This window comes from Primulina eburnea, chromosome 17 (assembly GCF_022965805.1).
Source record: "Primulina eburnea isolate SZY01 chromosome 17, ASM2296580v1, whole genome shotgun sequence".
Lineage (NCBI taxonomy): Eukaryota > Viridiplantae > Streptophyta > Magnoliopsida > Lamiales > Gesneriaceae > Primulina > Primulina eburnea.
This window is the reverse complement of record NC_133117.1, coordinates 28534568-28556814: the sequence shown is the minus strand read 5'-3', so window position 1 is coordinate 28556814 and position 22247 is coordinate 28534568. Positions and strand designations below refer to the sequence as shown.

Here is a 22247-nt window from a genome sequence, read left to right as displayed (position 1 = left end):
TCCTGAGATCCGTAGCTTCATGGGTTTAGCTGGTTATTATCGTCGCTTTATTGAAGGGTTTTCGAAGATAGCTAAACCTATTACTCAACTGACACAGAAGAATCAGCGATTCATTTGGTCAGATGAATCTGAAGCTAGTTTTCTTGAATTGAAGACGAGATTGACCACAACACCTGTGCTTACTATTCTCTCAGGTACCGGAGGATTTGTAGTGTACAGATGCATCTGGTAAAGGTTTGGGCTGTGTTCTGATGCAACATGGCAAAGTGGTTGCTTATGCGTCTCGTCAATTGAAGTCTCATGAAACACGTTATCCTGTTCATGATCTTGAATTGCCTGCCACTGTGTTTGCCTTGAAGATTTGGCGCCATTACTTGTACAGAGAAAAATTTGTTATTTATTCAGATCATAAGAGTCTGAAATATCTCTTTTCTCAATCTGATTTGAATATGAGGCAACGTAGATGGATGGATCTCTTAAAGGATTTTGATTGTGAGATTCAGTATCACTCTGGATCGGTGAATGTTACTGCGTATGCCCTTAGCCGTAAAGTTCATGATTATGTTTTAGCTTCTGTTAATGTCGCCAAAGTACACGAGGATATATGTACTTCTGGCTGGACTTTTCACTCGAATTGGAATTTTGTCACTGTCTCAGCATTGCAAATTGAGTCGAATTTGATATCTAAAACACGAAAGACCCAACGAAGTGATGCTCAGATCCAAAAGTCGAAAGAACTTGTATCTGCAGGACATCAGTCTGGATTTCATATTTCTTCTGATGGTTCTTTACGACTTAATGGTCGGCTGGTAGTTCCTGATAATTCTGATTTGAAATCTACCCTTCTTCGAGAAGCACATTGTAGTAAATACAGTATTCACCCTGGAGTAGGGGTGTTCAAATTTCGGATAAAAATCGAAAAAACCGAAAATCCAAACCGAAAAAACCGAACACTAAACCGAACCGAAAACCGAATTTTATAATTCGGATATAAATGTTAAAACTGAAATTAATTTGGTTCGGTTTCGGATTATAAATGTCAAAACCGAACCGACCGAAAAAACCGAAATTTAATTAAATTAATAATGTTATTTTTATTTTATATTATTTATTGAGATGATATTAGTGAATGAAGAATTATTTTGAATAATACTTAGTTGATTATTGTTTATGTAATTCATTTGTACTTTATATTTAAATATTTTACTAAGAAATCATTTAAAAAGATAACATATTATATTTTATAATATATTTATATTGTTAATTTAAATAATTGTATCAAAACCGAAATAACCGACCGAAATAACCGAACCATTTCAGTAGAAAACCGAACCGAACCGAAAAAAATGGTTCGGATATCGGATTATATATTTGTAAAACCGAAAACCGAAAAAACCGAAATAAAAAACCGAAAACCGAACCGAATCGACCGATGAACACCCCTACCCTGGAGGCCGAAAGATGTATTTGACATTGAGACCTCAATTCTGGTGGAGACGTATGAAGAAGGACATCGCTGAATTTATTTCTAAATGCCTTGTTTGCCAGCAAGTGAAAGCCGAGAGAATGAAACCGGGAGGATTACTTCATAGTCTTGAAATCTCGAAATGGAATTGGGAACATATTGCTATGGATTTTGTGACTCATTTACCTCGTTCGCCCAAGTGCTGTGATGCTATTTGGGTTATTATTGATCGGCTTTCGAAATCTGCACATTTCATTCCGTATGAGCGGACTTATCCTTATAAGAGAATGACCCGTTTATACATCGAGAATATTCTGAGACTGCACGGTGTGTCAGTCTCAATTGTATCTGAACGTGATCCAGGTTTGCTTCTAAATTTTGGGGTAGTTTCCAAGAAGCTATGGGTACGCGTTTGGCTATGAGTACTGCTTATCATCCTCAAACTGATGGCCAGACTGAGCGTACAATCCAAACGTTAGAGGATATGTTACGTGCAATAGTGATGGATTTGAGAATGAGATGGCAAGATGCCTTACATTGGTAGAAATTTCTTACAATAATAGCTTCCAAACGAGCATTGGTATGACACCTTTTGAAGTCTTATATGGTAGACGATGTAGGTCACAGTTATTCTGGAATGAAATTGGTGAAAGACAAATGAATGGACCTGAAATGATACAGGAAATGAATGATAAGGTTCGGTTGATTCGACAGCGTATGAAAGCTACCCAGGATCGTCAAACGAGTTATGCGAATAAACGAAGACGACCTTTAGAATTCCTGAAAGATGATAAAGTGTTTTTGAAAAATCTCCCTTTAAAGGCACTGTTCGATTTGGCATGCGAGGGAAATTATCTCCTCGATATGTTGGTCCATACGAAATCGTTGATCGAGTTGGGGATCTTGCTTATCGATTGGCATTACCACCAGCTTTATCTGCTATTCATGATGTATTTCATGTTTCTATGTTGAGAAAGTATGAACCAGATCCATCACATGTGCTTCAACCTAATGAGGTTGAACTCGATCCATCTATTTCTTATGTTGAGCAACCTGTTCGTATTATGGATCGGAACGAGAAGATATTGCGTAATAAGTCGATTCCACTAGTTCGAGTATAATGGACACGTCATGGTGTGGAAGAATCGACGTGGGAGTTGGAAAGCAAGATGCAAGATTCATATCTGCATTTGTTTGATTCTCTTCCATCTGTCCATTGTATTCAATGTATAATGATCCATTTACTGATTTTAGTTTTGATATGTACTATAACTGGTGACATATTATATGTTTGCCAATGTTATGTATATAAAGATGTTTGAGATTTCGAGGACGAAATCTTTTAAGTTGGGGAGAAATGTGAGACCCCGAAAATAAAATAGCTTTGATGGTATTTTGGTAAATAAGTTGAAAAATATTCAATTTATTTTGATGGCATTTTCATTAATAAGTGGAAAAATTAGGCCAAATTATTTGAGATTTGGATATAACATATATATATATATATATATATATATATATATATATATATATATATATATATATATATATATATATATATATATATATATATATATATATATATATATATATATATATATATATATATATATGAAACTCATGTATGAATCTTCATTCAAATGAAGAGATTTGACAGAAGGTTTGCCAATGAGAAATAAGAGTTTTGATTTTTTCTCTTCGGTCTTGCGACTTATCGGTTTATCCAATTGACGAATCGACATCAGTTCTGAGAACGTTGACACGAGTTCTTCAATTTGAGATATAAATTTTATATTTTTGGTTATGTTTGAAATTCGTCGATTTTTGGAATAAATCCGATAAATTGTTAAATCATACAGAAATTGAAGATTGCTGAATAGTGTATGATTTTAACGAAGAAGAGATGATTATAGTGATGTTATTTTGAATTATTCCTAATTTAATATAATTAGGGAATTTTAATCGTAGGGTTGAGATTGAATAATTATTTGTCAGTTATTATTAATTCTGATAAATATATGCGGTAGAATAACCAACAAAAAATAAGTTTTGAAGTCGGAATTGAATTATGCTATGATTTGAATTTGATATGAATTTTTGAAGTTTCAAAAAATATTTGAAACTTATATTATTGATTTTGAATTATGTTATTGTAGATAGATTATTATAATGCAATCTCCAAGCTACATCAATTGAAAACGAAGAATTGAGATATGTTGCGACTGGGTAACATACGACAGGTATCTCTATCATATGATATATTTTTGATTGATTTGATAGAGAATATGTGTCTATATGCCTTATGTGATGACTTGATGTTGCAAACATGACATTGTGATTGGAATATCGATGTATAAAATAAATATTTTGTTAACACACATCGTTTGATGCATACATCGATACATGACATGCACGTTGAGCTATGATCCTTGGATACCTTGATATGATTTGATTTGATTCTGGGTTTGTGAACACGATGCTATGTTTGGTAGTACATGACCCTTAAAGCATAGTCATTGTGGCCCCGATGATTGATTGGGATTTGGGATTTGATGGCGCTTTGTCGACGCTATCATACGAGTATCCCTGATTGAGGCCGGTGTGCCAGCTCGAGCATTGATTTGATAGCGTTTCGTTTGATTCTGACATGTGCTCAGTGGATGGGCATTTGACCTGATACCCCCACGACATACATGCATTGCATATCATATATCATCGTGTAGATATCTGTTGTATATATAATGGTTGTTCCATACGGAGCTTTGCTCACCCCCAAGGAGGGCTCTTGTTGTATTTGTGTGTGTACAATAGCTGGTACTCCAGGATATCAGGAGACCAGAGAGGGTGCTTCTGGAGGGAGTCACTATTGAGTTGAGGTTTTATGCTTTGTTTCCCAGTATATATGTATATGTATCTATATACCGGGGCATGTCCCGAGGATATAAGTTGTTTGTATGTGATTGGTTTTGATTATGTGTGGGCGTGTTTTATGATATGAGATTAAATACTATTTTTAATATTCAAATTATAGAAGAGATATTTTGGGCTCATTGTAAAGAAAATTAAACTCGTTTTCCGCTGTAATTAATTAACCATAATCAGATTGTGTTGTAATAACGATTAGGAGTTAAGGGTCCCACAACCTCTCCATCATCATTCACAACATCAATCCATTTTCTGAGTTGAAGATCCAATTTATAACATGGATCTTGTTCATCAAATCTTTCGAAAGCCCTTTCAAATTTTTGAACTATATTTAACATCAAGAAAGTTGAGTTCCATCTTGTTGATACGTCAAGACAAAGAATTCTTCCTTTCAATTTTTTCAATCTTCACACATTCTTTAAACTTGTTTAATCTAGAAGGAGATTGTTTATCATATTTCACTGCATCTTTGACCCTTGTCACTGACTCACTCATATCTTTCAAGCCATCAACAACAATCAAATTGATTGTATGAGCTACACACCTCATATGAATGCACTCTCCCTTTAAGATAGTAAAATCCCAATTTGCCATCTTTCTTTTCAAATTACTGATTGCGAAATCATTTGAACTTGCATTTTCAAACGTAATCGTCAAAATTTTGTCAATTTTCCAATCCCTTAAGCATGTCTCAATTGCTAAACTAATGGAATCACCTTTATGACTTGTAACTGGACAAAAATGGATTATATTTTTTTTGTAAAGTCCAATTTTTATCAATAAAACGAGCTGTCTGACACATATAATTGATCTTTTGAATCGATGTCCATGTAGTCAAACAAACTCTTTGTGATGAATTTTTAAAGAAACTTTTTAACCTCTCTCTCAACTTCATATAAATCAACAATATCACGTACAACTGTCCATCTTGAAGGGATTCGAAACTTTGAACATGTTATAGCCATAAACAGTTTAAATCCATCTCTCTTTTGCACATTGTTGTAGACTTAATTGTGCTTGATTTGTCTCAATAACATGTGGGTTTTTCTACACGAATACATATGTGCCCTCAAACTCGCTGTTCCATTTTTATATGGATCACAATAAAATTCCTTCCCAAAATACTTGCATTTAGCTTTAGTTTCATAATCAGAATTGGAAAATTTTGTGAAATGCTTCCATACCTCACTTCCTCGTTTCATTGCTTTTCGTTTGGTTGCCTTCACGTTATAATTCACACATGTTTTTATTCCAGTTGAAGTTTGTGGAATGGAACAACTATCATCAATATCCATAATTGATATATCTTCTTGCCTTGACATCTACAATTGAATCATAAAATTTTTCATCAAAATTACAAACAACAAACCAATCGTGAAAAGTAAATCAATTTTTTGCATAAAAAATAACGATTAATATATAGCTTTGTTTACTTAAAAATTTGAGTGAGCCATTCTTTATCAATGTTACCGTATGAATATAATATTCTTGTCGAAAATGAAAATTTTGATTAGCTCATAAGCTGTTATTAGAAAACATGGTAGGATAACTTTCGAAGACTTAATATTTAATAAGTTTTTGATTAATATCTCCTGATATAAATCAAAATTTCGCTCTTCACAATTATTTTGCCCATAACAGCAAAATATTTTGTGGGTTAATCATGATTAGACTCTGAATTGAGGTGCTCTGTCATGGCGAAGCTTGATTCCTTCTTCAGCAAATGCTTTAATGCTGCTAAATGGTAATTCCTCATTTCTACTCATCTGACCCATAATTTTGTGTGTTTTATTGGTGAATCAAGTTTTCATTTCTTTAGGGTTCATGGGCTGTTATTGGAAAACACCATGTGCAGTGTTTGTACTATAAATGAAAAACTTAAGATTTAATCCTAAAAAGACTATAAAAAAAACCAACCCAACACAAGTATACAACAATGACAGAAGAATCAATAAAACAAACATTGTCACCTCTTGCTCACCAGCTTGTTTTCGTTGTTGAATAGCCTGCTCAGCACTTGCCTCCCGCACTCATCTCTCAGCTTCGAAATACATGTATGTGACAAGTAGTAGAATACGGGGTATTGTTCTGCGTGAAATTTCATTCATTTAATATGCATTTCAAAATTAAAAAAATTTCCTTTGCTTAAGATGCCTTCCAAAATGAAAAATTGAATGTTATCTCAATTCTCACGCAATAAGCAGAATGACAATGACGTTAGATATTAGGTCAAATAAAACTTATAATGGGTTGACAAGTTTGGCCCATATATGAAACTTGGGCTTCTTTACAATGAATTTCTAATTATCCATGTGCAATTTAAATTACTATAAATGGTAAATCGATTTTTTTGGTTTAATAGAAATTTTCAAATTAAAAACAAAACCTAACCGAATTAATCGATTTTTTAAAATTTCAAAACCGAACTTCTGAATTAACCGAACCGAATTTTCTAAATAATTCGGTTCGATCGGTTAATTCGGTTTAACCGAAATTTTGCACACACCTAGTTGATGATGGCTTAAAATATTTGATTTGTATTACTTATATCAAGAAGGTGCATCTTCTTTTCGGAGTTCATCACATAAGAACTCCAAAGTGAAGCGTGCTTGACTTGGGACAATTCTGGGATAGGTGACCCCCCTGAGAAGTTTCTTAGGGTGCGTATGAGTGATGACATAAGCACGCTGAAAAGATTCGTTTTGGTACAGTGTGGACAGTCGTCAAATGTGGGACGTTACAAAATCCATCTTAAAAATCCATCTTTAGGGTTCATTCATATTTTTTTTTTCAATTTTAATTTGTATAATATTTATTTAAGATATTCCCAATAAGATTGGCATTTCATCGCATGAAAATAAGAGAACTATAGAAAGAAGATATAATAGATTTAGAATACACCAAAGAATTTTGAAATTATTGACCACCTTAGTATTTCAATTTTTTTTTCCCAAATTTGGCTTTGGCCTGTTTAATTTTTTTTCTAGCCCAAAAAACTTAACAAGACATTTTTATAACTATATATAATAATATTTGGCCATGAAGTCATGACTTCATCAGATTGGGCTCAGGCCCGGCCATGTAAAAAATAATGTCAAATGCTAAATATTATTTAGGTAATTAATGAATACGTTTATTATTTACCAAGTTTTTCTTTTTAAATAAAAACGAAGAAACCTTTTCAAATGAAGATATACTCCATAGTAAACAACTAGAGAAAAATCTCCCAAAAAATAAATGCATGAAAATTAGCATCACATAATTATTATATTGGTCCTCCGATCCAAATTTTGTCAAAGAAATTGTGATGACAAAAGAGGTCTTCCGCCACTCATTCTTTTTCTAAACCCAATCATTCTTGTTTCATACATGTCAAAACTTCCAAATTATGACAAGGATTTTGGTCGATATTCAAGGGACTTTAATATTTATGTATAATTTTTCAAGAAATGGCCCCCTCGAAATTTCCCAGTACTAAACTGTCATATGCTTGTAGACTTGCAATATCGCAACATCATTTATCAAATAGGTGAAGTGTGCCAGAGTAAACAAAATCCTTCACAAGAAATCAGGCATACACAAATTATCTCCAAAAAGTAAAAATTTGAGAATATTTTTGGAAAACTACAACTGAAAATTTAGTTGACAACTTAAAAGGATTCTCTATTTCACAAACATCAGCTTTAGAAAGCGTTCCACTTGTTTGTTCCACCTTTTCCTCCATTGTATGCAGAATGCAAGAAGCGCAATGACTAATGTTAATCCGAAAACATAACCAGAGATGAACATGATTTTCCAATCAAATTCTGTTATAATCGAACCACTTGATACCTCCTCTGCTACTGGTGGGGAAACCTCACAGGCTGTGTTCAAAGGGAACCCACATAAGCCTGTGTTTCCTATGTAGCTTTCTTCAGTAAATGTTTGTAATTGAGGGCCCGAGGGGATTCTTCCAAATAGCTTATTGTAGGACAAATTCAGGAAAGAAAGGAATGTGAAACTTGCTAGCTCCTCTGGTATCATTCCTGTCAACTGGTTTCTTGAAAGGTCAAGTGATCCGAGCCCTGTTAAGTTTCCTACTGATTTTGGAATTGATCCTGTGAGACTATTGTGTGATAAGTTGAGAACGTAAAGTGAATTGAGTTGTCCTAAATCTTCGGGAATCGCCCCTTCAAAATTGTTGCTAGAGAAATCAATCGATGTGAAGATGGTCAAAATCTTGACGAGCTCCAACTCTAGTCCTTTGATGGTTACTGTCACTGTGTCCTGGTAGTATAAGTTGGCCAGTTCCAGATAATTGAAGCTAATGTGGTCCAATCCATCAATTTCCTGCCTCATTCTTTTCCAACTTGAGAAATAGTTTGAATTCAGACACTCACCGAAGTTGTTTGAAGCTATATCGATGATTTGAATATTTGACCAGCTTTGATTGGCCTTAGGACATGTGATACCTCCATGAAATCTGTTGGAACGCAAGACAAGAACGCGCAAGCTGGATGAAGTTTGTAACATGCATGGGAACCTGTCATAAATGTTGTTGCTTCCGACATTCAAGACTTCTAAAGATTTGCAATTGGCAAGGACATTGGAATTTTCCCTTCCAAATTGTTCCTACTGAGGTCTAAAGTTTGTAGGCCACAACTGATGGGAAAGTTGTCGGGAATATCACCGCTGATGTTGTTTTTACCAAGATTCAATACCCCAAGTCTCTCGTTATTTCTTAAAAGACAGGGTGGTATACTACCACTCAATGAGTTGCCAGAAAGGTCAAGAACTTCAAGGTAATTTGCATGACAAAGAGATGCAGGAATTGCTCCGGTATGGCTATTATTTGCTAGAGATAAAAACGAAAGATAGGGAACGAAATCGCCAATATCATGTGGAATTGTCTCTTGAAATCTATTACTCGAGTAATCAACATATATAGAATACTCGGAGGGAATTGGAAACTGACCATGAAGTTGGTTTGAATGCAAGTCTAGCACGGAGAGTGAACTTGGCATAATGTATGGCCTTTGTAGTCCAACCAGAAAATTGCAAGATAAATTCAAATGCAAAAGTTGCCCATTTCCAATTTTCCAAATCCAACTAGGTATTTCTCCACTAATATGATTATTTGACAGGTCCAAAAAAGTCAACATTGTTTGGTTTTTCAGATCAGGAAAATTGTTCAGCTTACAAGACGCCAAATTTAACCTAGTAAGTTTGAGAAATCGGGACAGAATTGAATTTGTGGTTTGAACTTCAACTGTCAAGTTGTTGTAAGCAAGCTCCAATCTTGCAAGATTGGGAAGCTTTTGCATCATTTCCAGCTGTATGGTGCCATTGAAGGAGTTGAAGGAAAGTGAGAGAACCTTGAGCATTTCAAAGTCAAAAAATGATATGGGAATGGAACCTTCCAGTAGGTTACTGCTCAACTCTAGGGTATCCAGGTTTGAGGAATTCACGGTGGAAAATTCTTGGATGTGGCCACTAAATTGGTTGTTCGAGAGCTGAAGTTTCTGTAGTGAAGGGAGACTAAAGAGAGACGAGGGAACGTTCCCTCTGAGCGAATTATAACCCAAATTTATAATTGTTAGATTGGCGAGACCTTCAAAATGCCTGGAAGAAATCGATCCCATGAGTTTATTATAACTGAGGTCTATGTATTCAAGTTTCTTGGACATTTGAAATGGCGGGATGGAACCGGTAAAAGAGTTGAACGAGAAATCCACATTAACCAGTTCTGTTAAGTTTGTTATTGTGGATGGAATCGGTCCCATAAAATTGCAATTAGACAGGACTAGCATGGACAACATTCTAAGATTGCCTATGGAATCTGGTAATGTACCTGAGAAGTTAGTGTAGCTGAGAATTATAGTCCTAAAAGATCCAATCTGAGGAAACTGGGGTATGGTGCCCTTGAGTAACACATTGTTTGATAAATCAAGATTCTGTAGAGTGGATAGCCGGAAGGTCATCTCGGGAAAGGAACCACGCAAAGAGCAAGAGCTGAGACTCAAGGTGGACAAATTTGAGAACCTTGTGAGAGTATCTGGAACTGTTGATGACAAATTGTTCCTGTCAAGACGTAGAACTGAAAGAAAACGAAGCTGTGAAAGAGAATCCAAGGGACCTGAGAGACCACAATCCCGCAAGCTTAAATATCTTAAATTGGGTAAAGATGAAGATATAGTTGGGGACCAATCGCTTGGAGAATCTGAAATTTTAACACCATCGAGATTGAGTTCTATGAGATAAGTGAGATTTTGAACAAGCATCGTGAAATTTGGATTCTCGAGTGTCAAGGGATGGAGAAAGTCTCGAAAAAGGGTGGAGAGATCAAGACTGACCAAGCTCCTTGACGTGGATAGCTCCATGGGAATCTGTCCACCAAAACCAGCATTTGACAGATTCAAGAATGCCAAATTGGTGAGATTCTGAATCCCTTTTGGAATAATCTCACTATTGTTGAACCTGTTGCTTGCCAAATTTAGCTTTTCAATATGTATAAGACTGAAAAGACTCGAATCCTCGATCCCACCTGAAATTGACTCACCATCGAGCTCCAAACTTATCACATGTCCTTTGCTATCACAAGCTACCCCATCCCATTTGCAGCAGTCCACATTCTGATTCCAGTTCACCAACCTTCTTGAAATTGTGGAGTTGTAAACAAGGCTGCTATTCAACTGCAACAACAATGATCTTTGATCATCCAAACAATGACCAAAAACCCGAGAGACCGACAGGATTCGGAACAAAAACATCAAAAGAATCCATGGACAAACTAGAATTCTCATTGGATAAAGTTCACACAAACGCCCTTACATGAGCATATCAAGTGAAAAGGTGGTAGAATTATAATCTGTCAACTTCACAGTTCTTGCCGTATTGGATCCAAGCCAAGAGCAGCACACTTTTTGGTAAGAAATAGAGGAGACTTGGGATTTCCAAAAGACAAAAAGGAATAGAGAGTGTGCGAATTTTACTTACCAAAAGGGTCCACTAAATTCTAACAGGAAATTGTCACTGAATTTAATGTATTCATTTGGAGTCTTCAGTCCAATTTGTGCGTTTACTCACGAGTCAAAGTCACTCTAATTGCTTCACACTCATTTCCAGTCAATAGCTTCACACACACCCTCACACTTAATTATTATATTGGGGCCTCCGATCCAATTTTGTCAAAGAAAGTGTGGTTATTGTTATGACCAGAGGGGTCTTTCAATTTGTGATGTGAATATTTATTTCCTTGTAACTTTGTCTCGGTCAGTCTTCCGCCACTCATTCTTTGTCCAAAGCCAATCATGTCTTGTTTCACATCTACATTGCCCAAAAGCTATATATTTTTTGTATTAACGGCATGAGTATTGGTGGAAAAAATATATAAAATTTAAGGTCAAATTCGAGTTATTGAATTTGTAGAAGTCAATGTATTGTTCATTCATTTAATTGATGTATTTATTTATTTGAACTCGTTAAACACATGAGCATTACATTAGTGTTTTTATTTTTTAATAGAAAATTACAACATAAGAAACTTTTAAAATAATGTTACGTAAAAATTGAATAGATATTTGATAATAAAAATACATTAGAGAATAATATTTTCTTGATACATAAGTCTAAGAAAATGAACTTTAAAAATAATATTACGTAAAATTGAATAGATATTTGATAATAAAAATAAATTAGGGAAGTAACATTTTCTTGATACATACTTTTTAGAAAAAAATATTAAAAAAATAGATTTTTGAATAAAAAATATATTATTCTTTAAAAATATTAAAAAATATTTATTTATCTATTATACTTATAAAAGTGTGAAAAAAAATTACCAATTTTTTCATTGTGAATTTTCTACCATCTGGTAAATTATGTATTGTTAGATTAATTGCATGAAAATTTTTTACACCATTTTTGAGAAATCTAATAAAAATGATAGATTAAAAATGAATACATGTTTGATAATAAAAATACATTTTTTTATGTATATTTAGGGGGATAATCGTTGAGCTACAATATCTCGGTTTTTGAAATATTGAACACTGATGAATTAAATCGAGTTTGATTTGTAAACCAAGCGGAAGACACTCAAAATAATCGTTCATAAAAACCGATTAAACATTTTGTAAATCATTTAAAATATATGCAAGTTGAATATGTAAAAATATTTTAGTTGAAACATTTTATCAAACACTTGGTATACAATATTTTGGTATTTGAATAATGCTACAACAATGCATCTTTAAAATAATGGAAATGAAAAGTAAATGTAATAAACAAATAGACACGAATTTGTTTATGGATGTTCGGAGATTAACAACTCCTACGTCACCCCTTCTTCCCCTTGGGAAGAATCCACTAGAAGACTTTGATTTATAAAACACCTTGTACAAACCCATTTCAACTTAGGACTTATCTCTTGCCTAATTGAAACTCCTAGCACACTCTCGATTTTAGGCCGCAACCTCACAATCCACATAATGTTTAACGTCTCTTATGTCAAGACTAAAAACACAATCTTTAATGTCTTTGTGTGAAGACTCACTCATCTAATATTTGAAGTTCAACTCTCTTTTATATGTGTGATTGATTGTGTGTAGGAATTTATCATTTACAGTGTACATCTCAAATCTATCCTCACACAAGGACTTGTGCTCTCAAGTAGCAGATTTCTTCATGCTAACTGCCCATGCTTTGAATCTCCTTCAAAGGCTCTTGTTTGATCTTCAATATGTTGTATTTTATAGGCCCAACAATGATATATACGTTAGGCACAATAATATGACTGTTTGAAAAGTTTTTGTATTGTTTCTGGAATTGCAATGGTCAAATTCGCCTTGCTGGATATTCTCCTGAGCCTAAACTAGTCAACTTTGGTCAACTGATCAACCGGTCAGCAGTTCAATCTGGTCAATAACTCAACCGGTCAGTAGCTCATTTGGGTCAGCAGCTCAATCTGATCAGCAGTTCAACTGGTTAGCAGTTTAATCTGCTAAACAGTTCAACCGGTCAGCAGCTCATTCGGGTCAGCAGTTGAACTGGTCAACGGTTGGTCAGCGGTTCAACTAGTTCAGTTCAACTGGTGTACTGAAATCATCCTTGCTGATTACAGTTTGTGTAGAGCCAGTATTTCTATCGTCATTTATCAACATCTTAAGCTTCGATTCAAATTTGCAGTCTGAAGATGATTTGTATATCATCATCTTATCTTTCCAACACATACTGAATCGCTTCATTCTAATAATTGAGCTGAGAGAAATGGATAAAATACCCCAACTACTCATACCTAAATGATTGCTGTTTTCGTGCAATCAGTTTGGTCATTTAGCGAATTATTTGACCTAGATAACATCCGATTCTGCCCAAATGACTTGATATACGACTTGTTCCAAATTGAGTTTTCTGATCAGTCAAGTTGGCGGATTGTCATTTGAATCAATCAGTTGAGAGATATCATTGAAAAACCAAAGCTCGTCAGAAATTCAGTTTGGCTAAATTCAGCTTCAATTTGCAACTTTACACATGAGTAAATATGTTAGAAATACAATAACAAGTTTTGTCAACAATAAAAATCAAGATTGTGAACATGAATGTTCTAACAAATGCAAATACAAAAACTCAATAAAGATATATGCAAAATTCTAATTGTTGTAAGGACAAAAATGAAATATTGTTGGGATCGGGAAAGAGTTTAGGAGGGGAGGACGAATGAACTCTTTCAAATTTTTGCTTTTAAAATTGGTTTTCAACCGCTTTGAGGAGGTTGAAAATTCTTCTCAAACTGTTAGAAATATGAACCACTGTAAAGTCCGGAAAATGCTTCAAGATTTCTAATGATTGCTTAAAACTGTTGGCAAACTTATCAACAAAATGTAGTGTGAAAAGTAAGTGCTCGCAAGAAATAAAGACACAAGGTTTTTATGGATGTTCGGAGATGAAAACTTCTACGTCATCCCTTCTTATTCTTTAAGAATGATTCCACTAAAAGACTTCGGCTTTACAAAAACTCTTTGCAACTGTCCAATCAGGACTTATTACACTGCTTATTTTAGAACTCTTAGTGATCACTTTACAATTCTGGATTTTAAGAACACTCAGTTCACTAGACACCACAACTTAATAAAATAACCAAGATGTTACTGATGTAAATAAAACAATATGTTTTCGTAGCACGAAGATGATCCTTGAATGATCAGATATCTTTCCGTTCAATGCGTATGTTGATTGAGAGATGAAGTGTGTAAGCTTCGAGTGCGCTCTGAATCTTTAAGGTATGCAAGCTTATGATGATTTCATTGCTGTGAGTTTGATAATGTATCACGTTGTCTGTCTCTGTCTATGCTTGCATACTTACTTCTCTGTCAATATAGACGATGATCTCAACGGTCAGAATAAGTAACGTTAACCTGTAACAGAGGGAAGCTGTGTCACTATCAGCTGCAACCGCATTAAATGTTCTTCAGAGAAGCATTTAATGTTCTGTTTGCTAGCATGACCTTGAATACCGATCTTTGAATAGTTGCTTTAGAGTTACCGTTTATGGCAAATGCTTTTATCCTCAGACCTTTGTAAGATATAAATGATCTTTCTTTTCTGGGGTAGTTATAAATGTAGATCATTCTTGGGACTGATGTAGAAACTGGCTGACTTTGAAGCGGTGCAAACCATTGAATGTCCTGAACCGGTCAGAGAATGTCTTTCATTAAGTGAACAATAAATATCTCTCTTAAAGACATCTTTGAAACAGCGAGTTTGGGAAGTCCTTCAAAGTTCGAGCTTCTTTTACTTCAAACGGTTGAATTATAAGCGGTCTGTAATTCAAGCGGTCAGGCTTCTTTACTTTTAACCGGTTGCGAAACAAGATGTCCTTTGTTTAAGCGGTTAGATTCCTTTTGCTATAGCTGGTTTAGAAGCTGTCCGGTTGCTGAGCTAGGCGGTAGAGCCGATTCATGTTACATAGAAAATATGCAGCTGTTTCCTGAAACAGTGAAGTGTTTTCTTGATTTTGTCGATCACCAAAATTCTTGGGTAATAATAATTCCTTGAAAAATATCAAAAATTTGTATTTATTCCACCCAATATATATAAGTAGTTATATAAATTTTTGTTATTTATTTCGGTTTAATCTTTTGTTATATATAAGTAGTTATATAAATTCTTAATTAATTTAACTACTTATATATAACAAAAGATTAAACCGAAATAAATAACAAAATGATTCAAATTAAATTTTTAGAAAATCAAAATTTTAATTTTTATTATGAAACTGGTATTTACGTGCATCACACTTGCTTCATGCTAGTTTTTCAAAATACTTCTATTCCGTCTTTCAATTTATTGTATAATTTTTCAAATTCTGTTATATTGAACTACTCAATACCTCCTCTTCTACTGGTGGGGAAACCTCACAGGCTATGTTCAAAGGGAATCCACATAGGCCTGTGTTTCTTGTGTAGCTTGCTTGAGCAAATGTGTGATACCCTTGTCCCACATCGAAAAAATCAAAGATTTAAAATTAGTTTATAATGGCTTACAATGGACTTCTATAGCAACTTGGATAATTCATTTTCGTAAAACGAGGACGAATACGAAGTAGTATCTATAGGGGCCCATTGTGCAGTCAAGCAGCCGCGGGCCCGAGCTTGGGGCGTGACAGAATGATATCAGAGCCGGTCACCGGCATGGAACACCGGGAAATAAGTGCTATGCGGGACAAAGTGCTACGTGCATGCGAGCCACCTCTTGAACCTGCGAGGCAAAGTGCTACATGACGGGAGCCACCTCTTGAACCTGTAGGAGTAACCTCTAGATTCTCGGTGCTGGTGGATCGAGGGTTCATGCCGCGACGAGGATGTCGCGTTTTGAAATAGGGGTGATTGTGATACCCTTGTCTCACATCGAAAAAATCAAAGATTTAAAATGAGTTTATAATGACTTACAATGGACTTCTATAGCAACTTGGATTAATCATTTTCGTAAAGCGAGGACGAATACGAAGTAGTTTCTATAGGGGCCCATTGTGCAGTCACGCAGCCGCAGGCCCGAGCTTGGGGCGTGACAAAATGCTTGTAATTGGGGACCTGAGGGGATTCTTCCAAATAATGTATTGAAGGATCAGTTTCACTTACTTGGCCGCGTATTCCTTGGAATTTTGCCTTCTATTCTCGATCAATTAGTGGGCATCAATGCCCACTCAACTGACTTTGAGTTACGAAGTACTAACTTCATATATCACCCATTAGTTGGTTCATTTAAAATAAAAATAAAGAAAATGAAGATGTTCTGCCATATCATTTTCGTTTGTTGATCAATGTTGATAGGTGTGTGTTGGAGCTAGTGAGCTTTTCTCCCGGAAAATAGTGATTCAGTTGAGAATTGATCCTAATTCAATGCACTCTATTTCTTTGTGAATCTGGTGGATTTATTTCTTGGAGTTGATGGTCTGCTTGAGAGAAACTGCCAATGAAACAATGGTACAACATAATTTTAGGGTGACAAAGCTTCTCTCTGGATTAGTGTTCCATTGAGAATTGATTCTAATTCCATGTGCCAACCTCGTATTAATGTCCGAGGTATAGAAGCTGAACTATTTCTAGACTATCAATTAATATTCATATCATTTGGATTTTTGTCAAGTAAGTCCAGTAAAGTACAAATGATTTATCATATATATTGATAACTTTATCTGAAAAATTACATCGTTTGAACACAATCAACTTTAATTGTTCTGATTTATTTTATATAGCGTGTTTCTCTCCAGTGATTTACTCATAATTCATTTCATTTTACCAATGGAAAATCTTCTACGTTCCAAATTTTGATGAATGTTGATATTGTTTTAGTGATGCGAATGAAGACCTATTTAACTTTAAAGAAAATGTAGTTTTGCCCCCTGGAATTGCATCAAGGTTGAGCTACGTAGCACTTTCTATTTCATATAAATTTCTTGTATTAATATCCTGAACAATTTATGTGATAAAATTTATTAGATGTTAGACGGGTGTTTTGAATTTTTTCAAATATCAAAATCTAGATCATAGAGGATTTTCAAATATACTCATGGGAAATTGAAATTGCTTATTAATAAGTCACTAGAGACAAATACAATAAATAAAATAAATTAGAGTAATTAACGCTGATTATGTTCAAATGATGTAATTTTTTCGGACAAAGATAGCAATTTATACTTTGCTAGAAATAAGTTTTTATACCAACAGACCTAAACTTCTTTGCACTCCCTTCACGTGGAAGATCGAGATGTTGAGATTTTCGTTTCAAATTGTACTGTTCTCGAACACTTGTCTATCATGGGTTCTTATAGGTTAAAAGAGGTGTCGTTGGTCGAACATTCGAAGTAGAAGCGCTTGGAGATTTCTTCCTTTAGGAATGTCTTGTCGATTGAGGTACGCGACATGATCAATCTTGTTTCTTTCGGACGGGAACCTTTGTTTATTTTTTTTAATAAAATTAATAGTAATTAAGTCCAAAAAAGGAAAAAGAAAAAGGGGAAAAGGAGACATCTACTTACCAATTTCCTATCGCTTTTCTAACCTACTGTTCTAGGATTGGTCAATTTTAAAACGTAAATACTTGACCTTAATCTTGATATTTTCCCCTTCTTTTATTATGCGAAAAACTACCACCAATATATAGGCATTTCTTAAACTAGTATGGTACACGTGTGTTGCACGTAATATCAATTATATTATAAAATTTAAAATTCTAAAAAAATTTCGATTCATTTCGTTATTTATCTGGGCTTAATCTTTTATCATATTAGACGATTTATAAAAATTTATATAACTTACTTTCAAAATTGTTTCCAAAATAAAATTCAAGCAATTGATTTTATGTTATATAATAAATTGTAATTGATATAATATATAGAACAAAATGAACTGAAACAAATTTTTAAAATAAATTATATATTCAAACACCGCGTATAAAACATAATAACCTAAAAATAAACCAAATTATGGCTTTTATCAATGTATAAATCATAATCTACAAAATCAAAGCATATTAAAGACAAATAATTATCAATTTAAAATCACTGTGACTAACTCATAAAAACAATATTAAAACAAATGAAATAGTAATATTGATAGTAAAATATAACTCGTAATATTTAATTTAACCTCCTAAAGAATATTTTTAACTTTTTATTTTTACAATTCTGTATAATGGATAATAAATTCTGTTAGACCTAAATTTATTGTGGCGACACGAATCAAAACCAGCAAGCTGTTAGTTAAAACCAGTAGACAATATAAAAACAGGACTAAGTTTTCAGAACTTAGATAACCAGAAGCAGACCTAGTATGGAATTAGGATAACTTGACATCTTCTATGCTAACGGAAGTAGTCTTAAATGTTATCGTTACTTTATCGAGTACAAGTATTTATTGCACCATTAAATGCTGTACTAAGTCATTTAATTCGATTTACTCATTTTAGTAAATAACAAGACTGATTGTGCTAAAAGCTTTTTGCAGGATCCATTTAAGGAATAAAGCTGTTTCTTTCAGACACCAAAAGAGCCGGTTTTGATTATAGACGTTGGATTCAAGTTATCTATATATATGGATCAAAACCACTTGAAGATGACCACTGATCTTTTATCTATCCAACGCTACTTTGAGCAACCACGAATCAATCACCATCTTCTAAGCTCAAACTTGCAGAAAAGCAGTACACGATTCATATTTTACATCTGATCTTTGGAGATCATCTTGTACTATTGTTTCTTCTCTGCAAGCAAAATACTTTACTATATTTTGAGAAGATTTTGTAAACTGGAAAAGAGTCTTTTCTAGAACTTTGTTATACTGAGTCACTTTGTGTTTAGTTACTAAGAGTTTCAGTAGGCAAGAGATAAGCCCTGCTGAAGTGGGTGTGTACAAGTGTTGTAACATAAAATCCAAAGTCTTTTAGTGATACCTTCTGGAAATAGAAGAAGGGGGAGACGTAGAAGATTTTATCTTCGAACTTCCAGAAACAACTACTGTTTTATTTCCTACTGCTATTACTGTTTTTCACCCTACTCCATCAGATTGTTTCTGCACTTATCATTGTAATCTGCTGGACGTACTATTGAACAAGAACAGCTACAATCTCTAACATGATTCTAGCACCATTTGCAAAAACTATCATCAAAGGAGAATAGTTTATTAACCCCCGTCTAAACTCTACATCGATCCCCAACAAGTGATATCAGAGCAGATTTCTCTTGTTCTGAAATTTTGCAACAGTTATGGCACATTTTAGCAAGGTTCCCATGTTCTCGAAAGAAGATTTTGATGATTGGAAGATCCGGATGCAAGCTCAACTTGCAGCCCAAGATGATGACATGTGGTATGTCATCACAGATGGTCCATTAAAGATCTTAAAGCCAAATACATCTATTGATATTACTGAAGGTGCACCACAAATGGTTGAAAAATCAAGAAACGAATGGACTGGAGAAGATAAGAAGAAAGCTAATCTCGACAATGTTGCTAAGGATATTATGTATAAAACTCTTGATAAAAACACATTCAGTAAAATCAAGATGTGTTCTACCGCGAAAGAAATCTGGGAAAAACTCATTCAGATATGTGAAGAAAATGAGCAGACAAAGGAAAATAAACTGTCTATAGCAATGCAGAAGTTTGAAAACCTGAAAATGAAGGCTGGAGAAACTCTAAATGAGTTTGATGAACGTTTCAGCAGCCTGGTTAATGAACTCCCTGTCCTTGGTAAAGAGCATAGCAACAGAGAAATAGCACTCAAGGTGATGAGAGCTTTACCTAGGGAATGGGACGCCAAAACAAAGGCTATGAGAGTTTCTAAAGATCTAAACAAGTTGGAGCTACATGAATTCTTCGCCGACTTAAAAGCCTACGAGTTCGAGCTAGAAGTGAGAAGCGGAGAAGAGCCATCAACAAACTTACCAACCAAGGCCCTTGCTGCTACTGCTGCTACTACTTCTACTGCTGCTGCTGTAGTCATCCCACAAGCAGTACCTCTTACCTTTATTGAGAGTACTTCTGAAAAGACTGCTGAAAAGATCAGCAATGACGCTATGTCTCTCTTTGTAAAAAAGTTCTCCAGGTTCATGAAGAAGAATCACCGAGCTTACCAAAACCCTAATCGGTACTTCAAGAAAGATTCACCACCTGGTGATAGGGCGTGCTTCAACTGTGGAAAGATTGATCACTTTATTGCTGACTATCCAAAGCCCAAGAAAGATGACCAGAAGAAGAAAGAGTACAAAAAGAATGACAAGAAGTTCAGAAAAGACCGCAAAGCGATGATTGCTGAAGAAAGCAAATCTAAATGGGCGGATTCAAGTTCTGAGTCATCTAACATAGAAAGTCATTCCAGTGAAAGTGATGTAGAAAAGATCAAATGTCTTATGGCGGATGTTGAACCAAACTCGACATCTGAAGAGGTATTCGATTTTGACTCTGACGAATTTACACGAACTGATTTAATTAAAGCATTGCATGATATGGTAGGGAAGTACTCGAGACTTTCTCAATCATTCGAGGAAGTTAAGATTGAAAATATAAACTTAAAAAATCAAGTCAGTAAATTCACTTGCTTGCAAGAGTATAGCTGCAATGATTTGAAAGTGGAGATGAGTATGTTGAAAACCGAGAATGAAAGAGTAAAGGCAGATTACCAGATAATGAGATCTGAAAATCAGAAGATGTATATTCTGGTAAATGCTTGGAATAAGTCTTATGTTTCATTGGAAAAGATGCAAGAATTGCAGAAGCAATCCGGATATAGAAGTGGTCTTGGATTCAGCAATAATGAAAGCACTTCTGAAACCATTACCAAGCCAGAACTGGATAAAGGCAAAGGGAAATTCATTCACTTTGTTAAATCCAGCGTGGTATATGAACCTGAAGTACCAACTGTTCATGTTGAAAGGAATGTAAATCAGATGAACAAAAGGAAGAATTATGGTCTGGGTTATGTTGAACATAAGGGGAAAGTTCACCAGAGTTCTGGATCCAGTAGAGGATTCAACTCAGGTGGACAACCCCCTATGAAGGTTAAAAACTATCAGTACTATAATTCTAGACCTGTTCAGAAGAGATACATGCTAGACAACACAAACAGAATGGAAAAAACAACATTCCAATATGCATACTGTTAGAAATAACATATCCTCTGCTGCACACACCTCTATGGATACCCGAAGTACAAAATCACCAAAAATTGTACAAATGTGGGTTCCTAAGGGACTAATAAGGCTTGGGCCAAAGTAGATTGGGTACCAGATACTAGAAATTTGTGTTTGCAGGAACAGGTGAATAAAGCTAAAGTAAGCAACTCCACATGGTATCTGGACAGTGGATGTTCTAGACACATGACTGGACAGAGAAATCTACTTCTGAATTAATGAGCTGTACTGGACCTAAGATAACCTTTGGAGATAACTCAAAAGGTAAAACTGTGGGTAAGGGTAAGATTATCCATGGTAACATAACTATCAATGACGTACTATTGGTTGATAATCTCTGTTATAATTTGATTAGCATTAGTCAACTGTGTGATAATGGTTATTCTGTAGCTTTTCAGAAGCACATATGCACAGTTAAAGATTCTGCTGAGTCTACTGTATTAACTGGAAAGAGAGAATGCAACACTTACAAAGTCTCATGGAACCTAGATCATGCTACTGTTCCTACTTGTTTAGTTGCTTCTCTTACTGATAAGCATTGGCTCTAGCACAAGAGATTGAATCATTTGAATTTCAAGTCAATCAATAATCTCAAGAAGCAGAACATAGTTGATGGTTTGCCTGATATTAATTTTGTTAAGAATCATATATGTTCTGCATGTCAGCTTGGAAAACAGATCAGATCCAGCTTCA

At 34.7% G+C, this 22247-nt stretch overlaps 1 protein-coding gene across 1 annotated transcript; it reads right to left on the bottom strand.

The window, feature by feature from the left end:
- Positions 1-7917: 7917 nt before the first annotated feature.
- Positions 7918-11553, bottom strand: LOC140818304 (receptor-like protein 7). Its single transcript, XM_073178229.1, is given in 2 exon segments — positions 7918-8976; positions 8979-11553. Coding segments are annotated over 2 exon segments (3117 nt in total). The 5' UTR covers positions 11173-11553; the 3' UTR covers positions 7918-8053.
- Positions 11554-22247: the final 10694 nt, after the last annotated feature.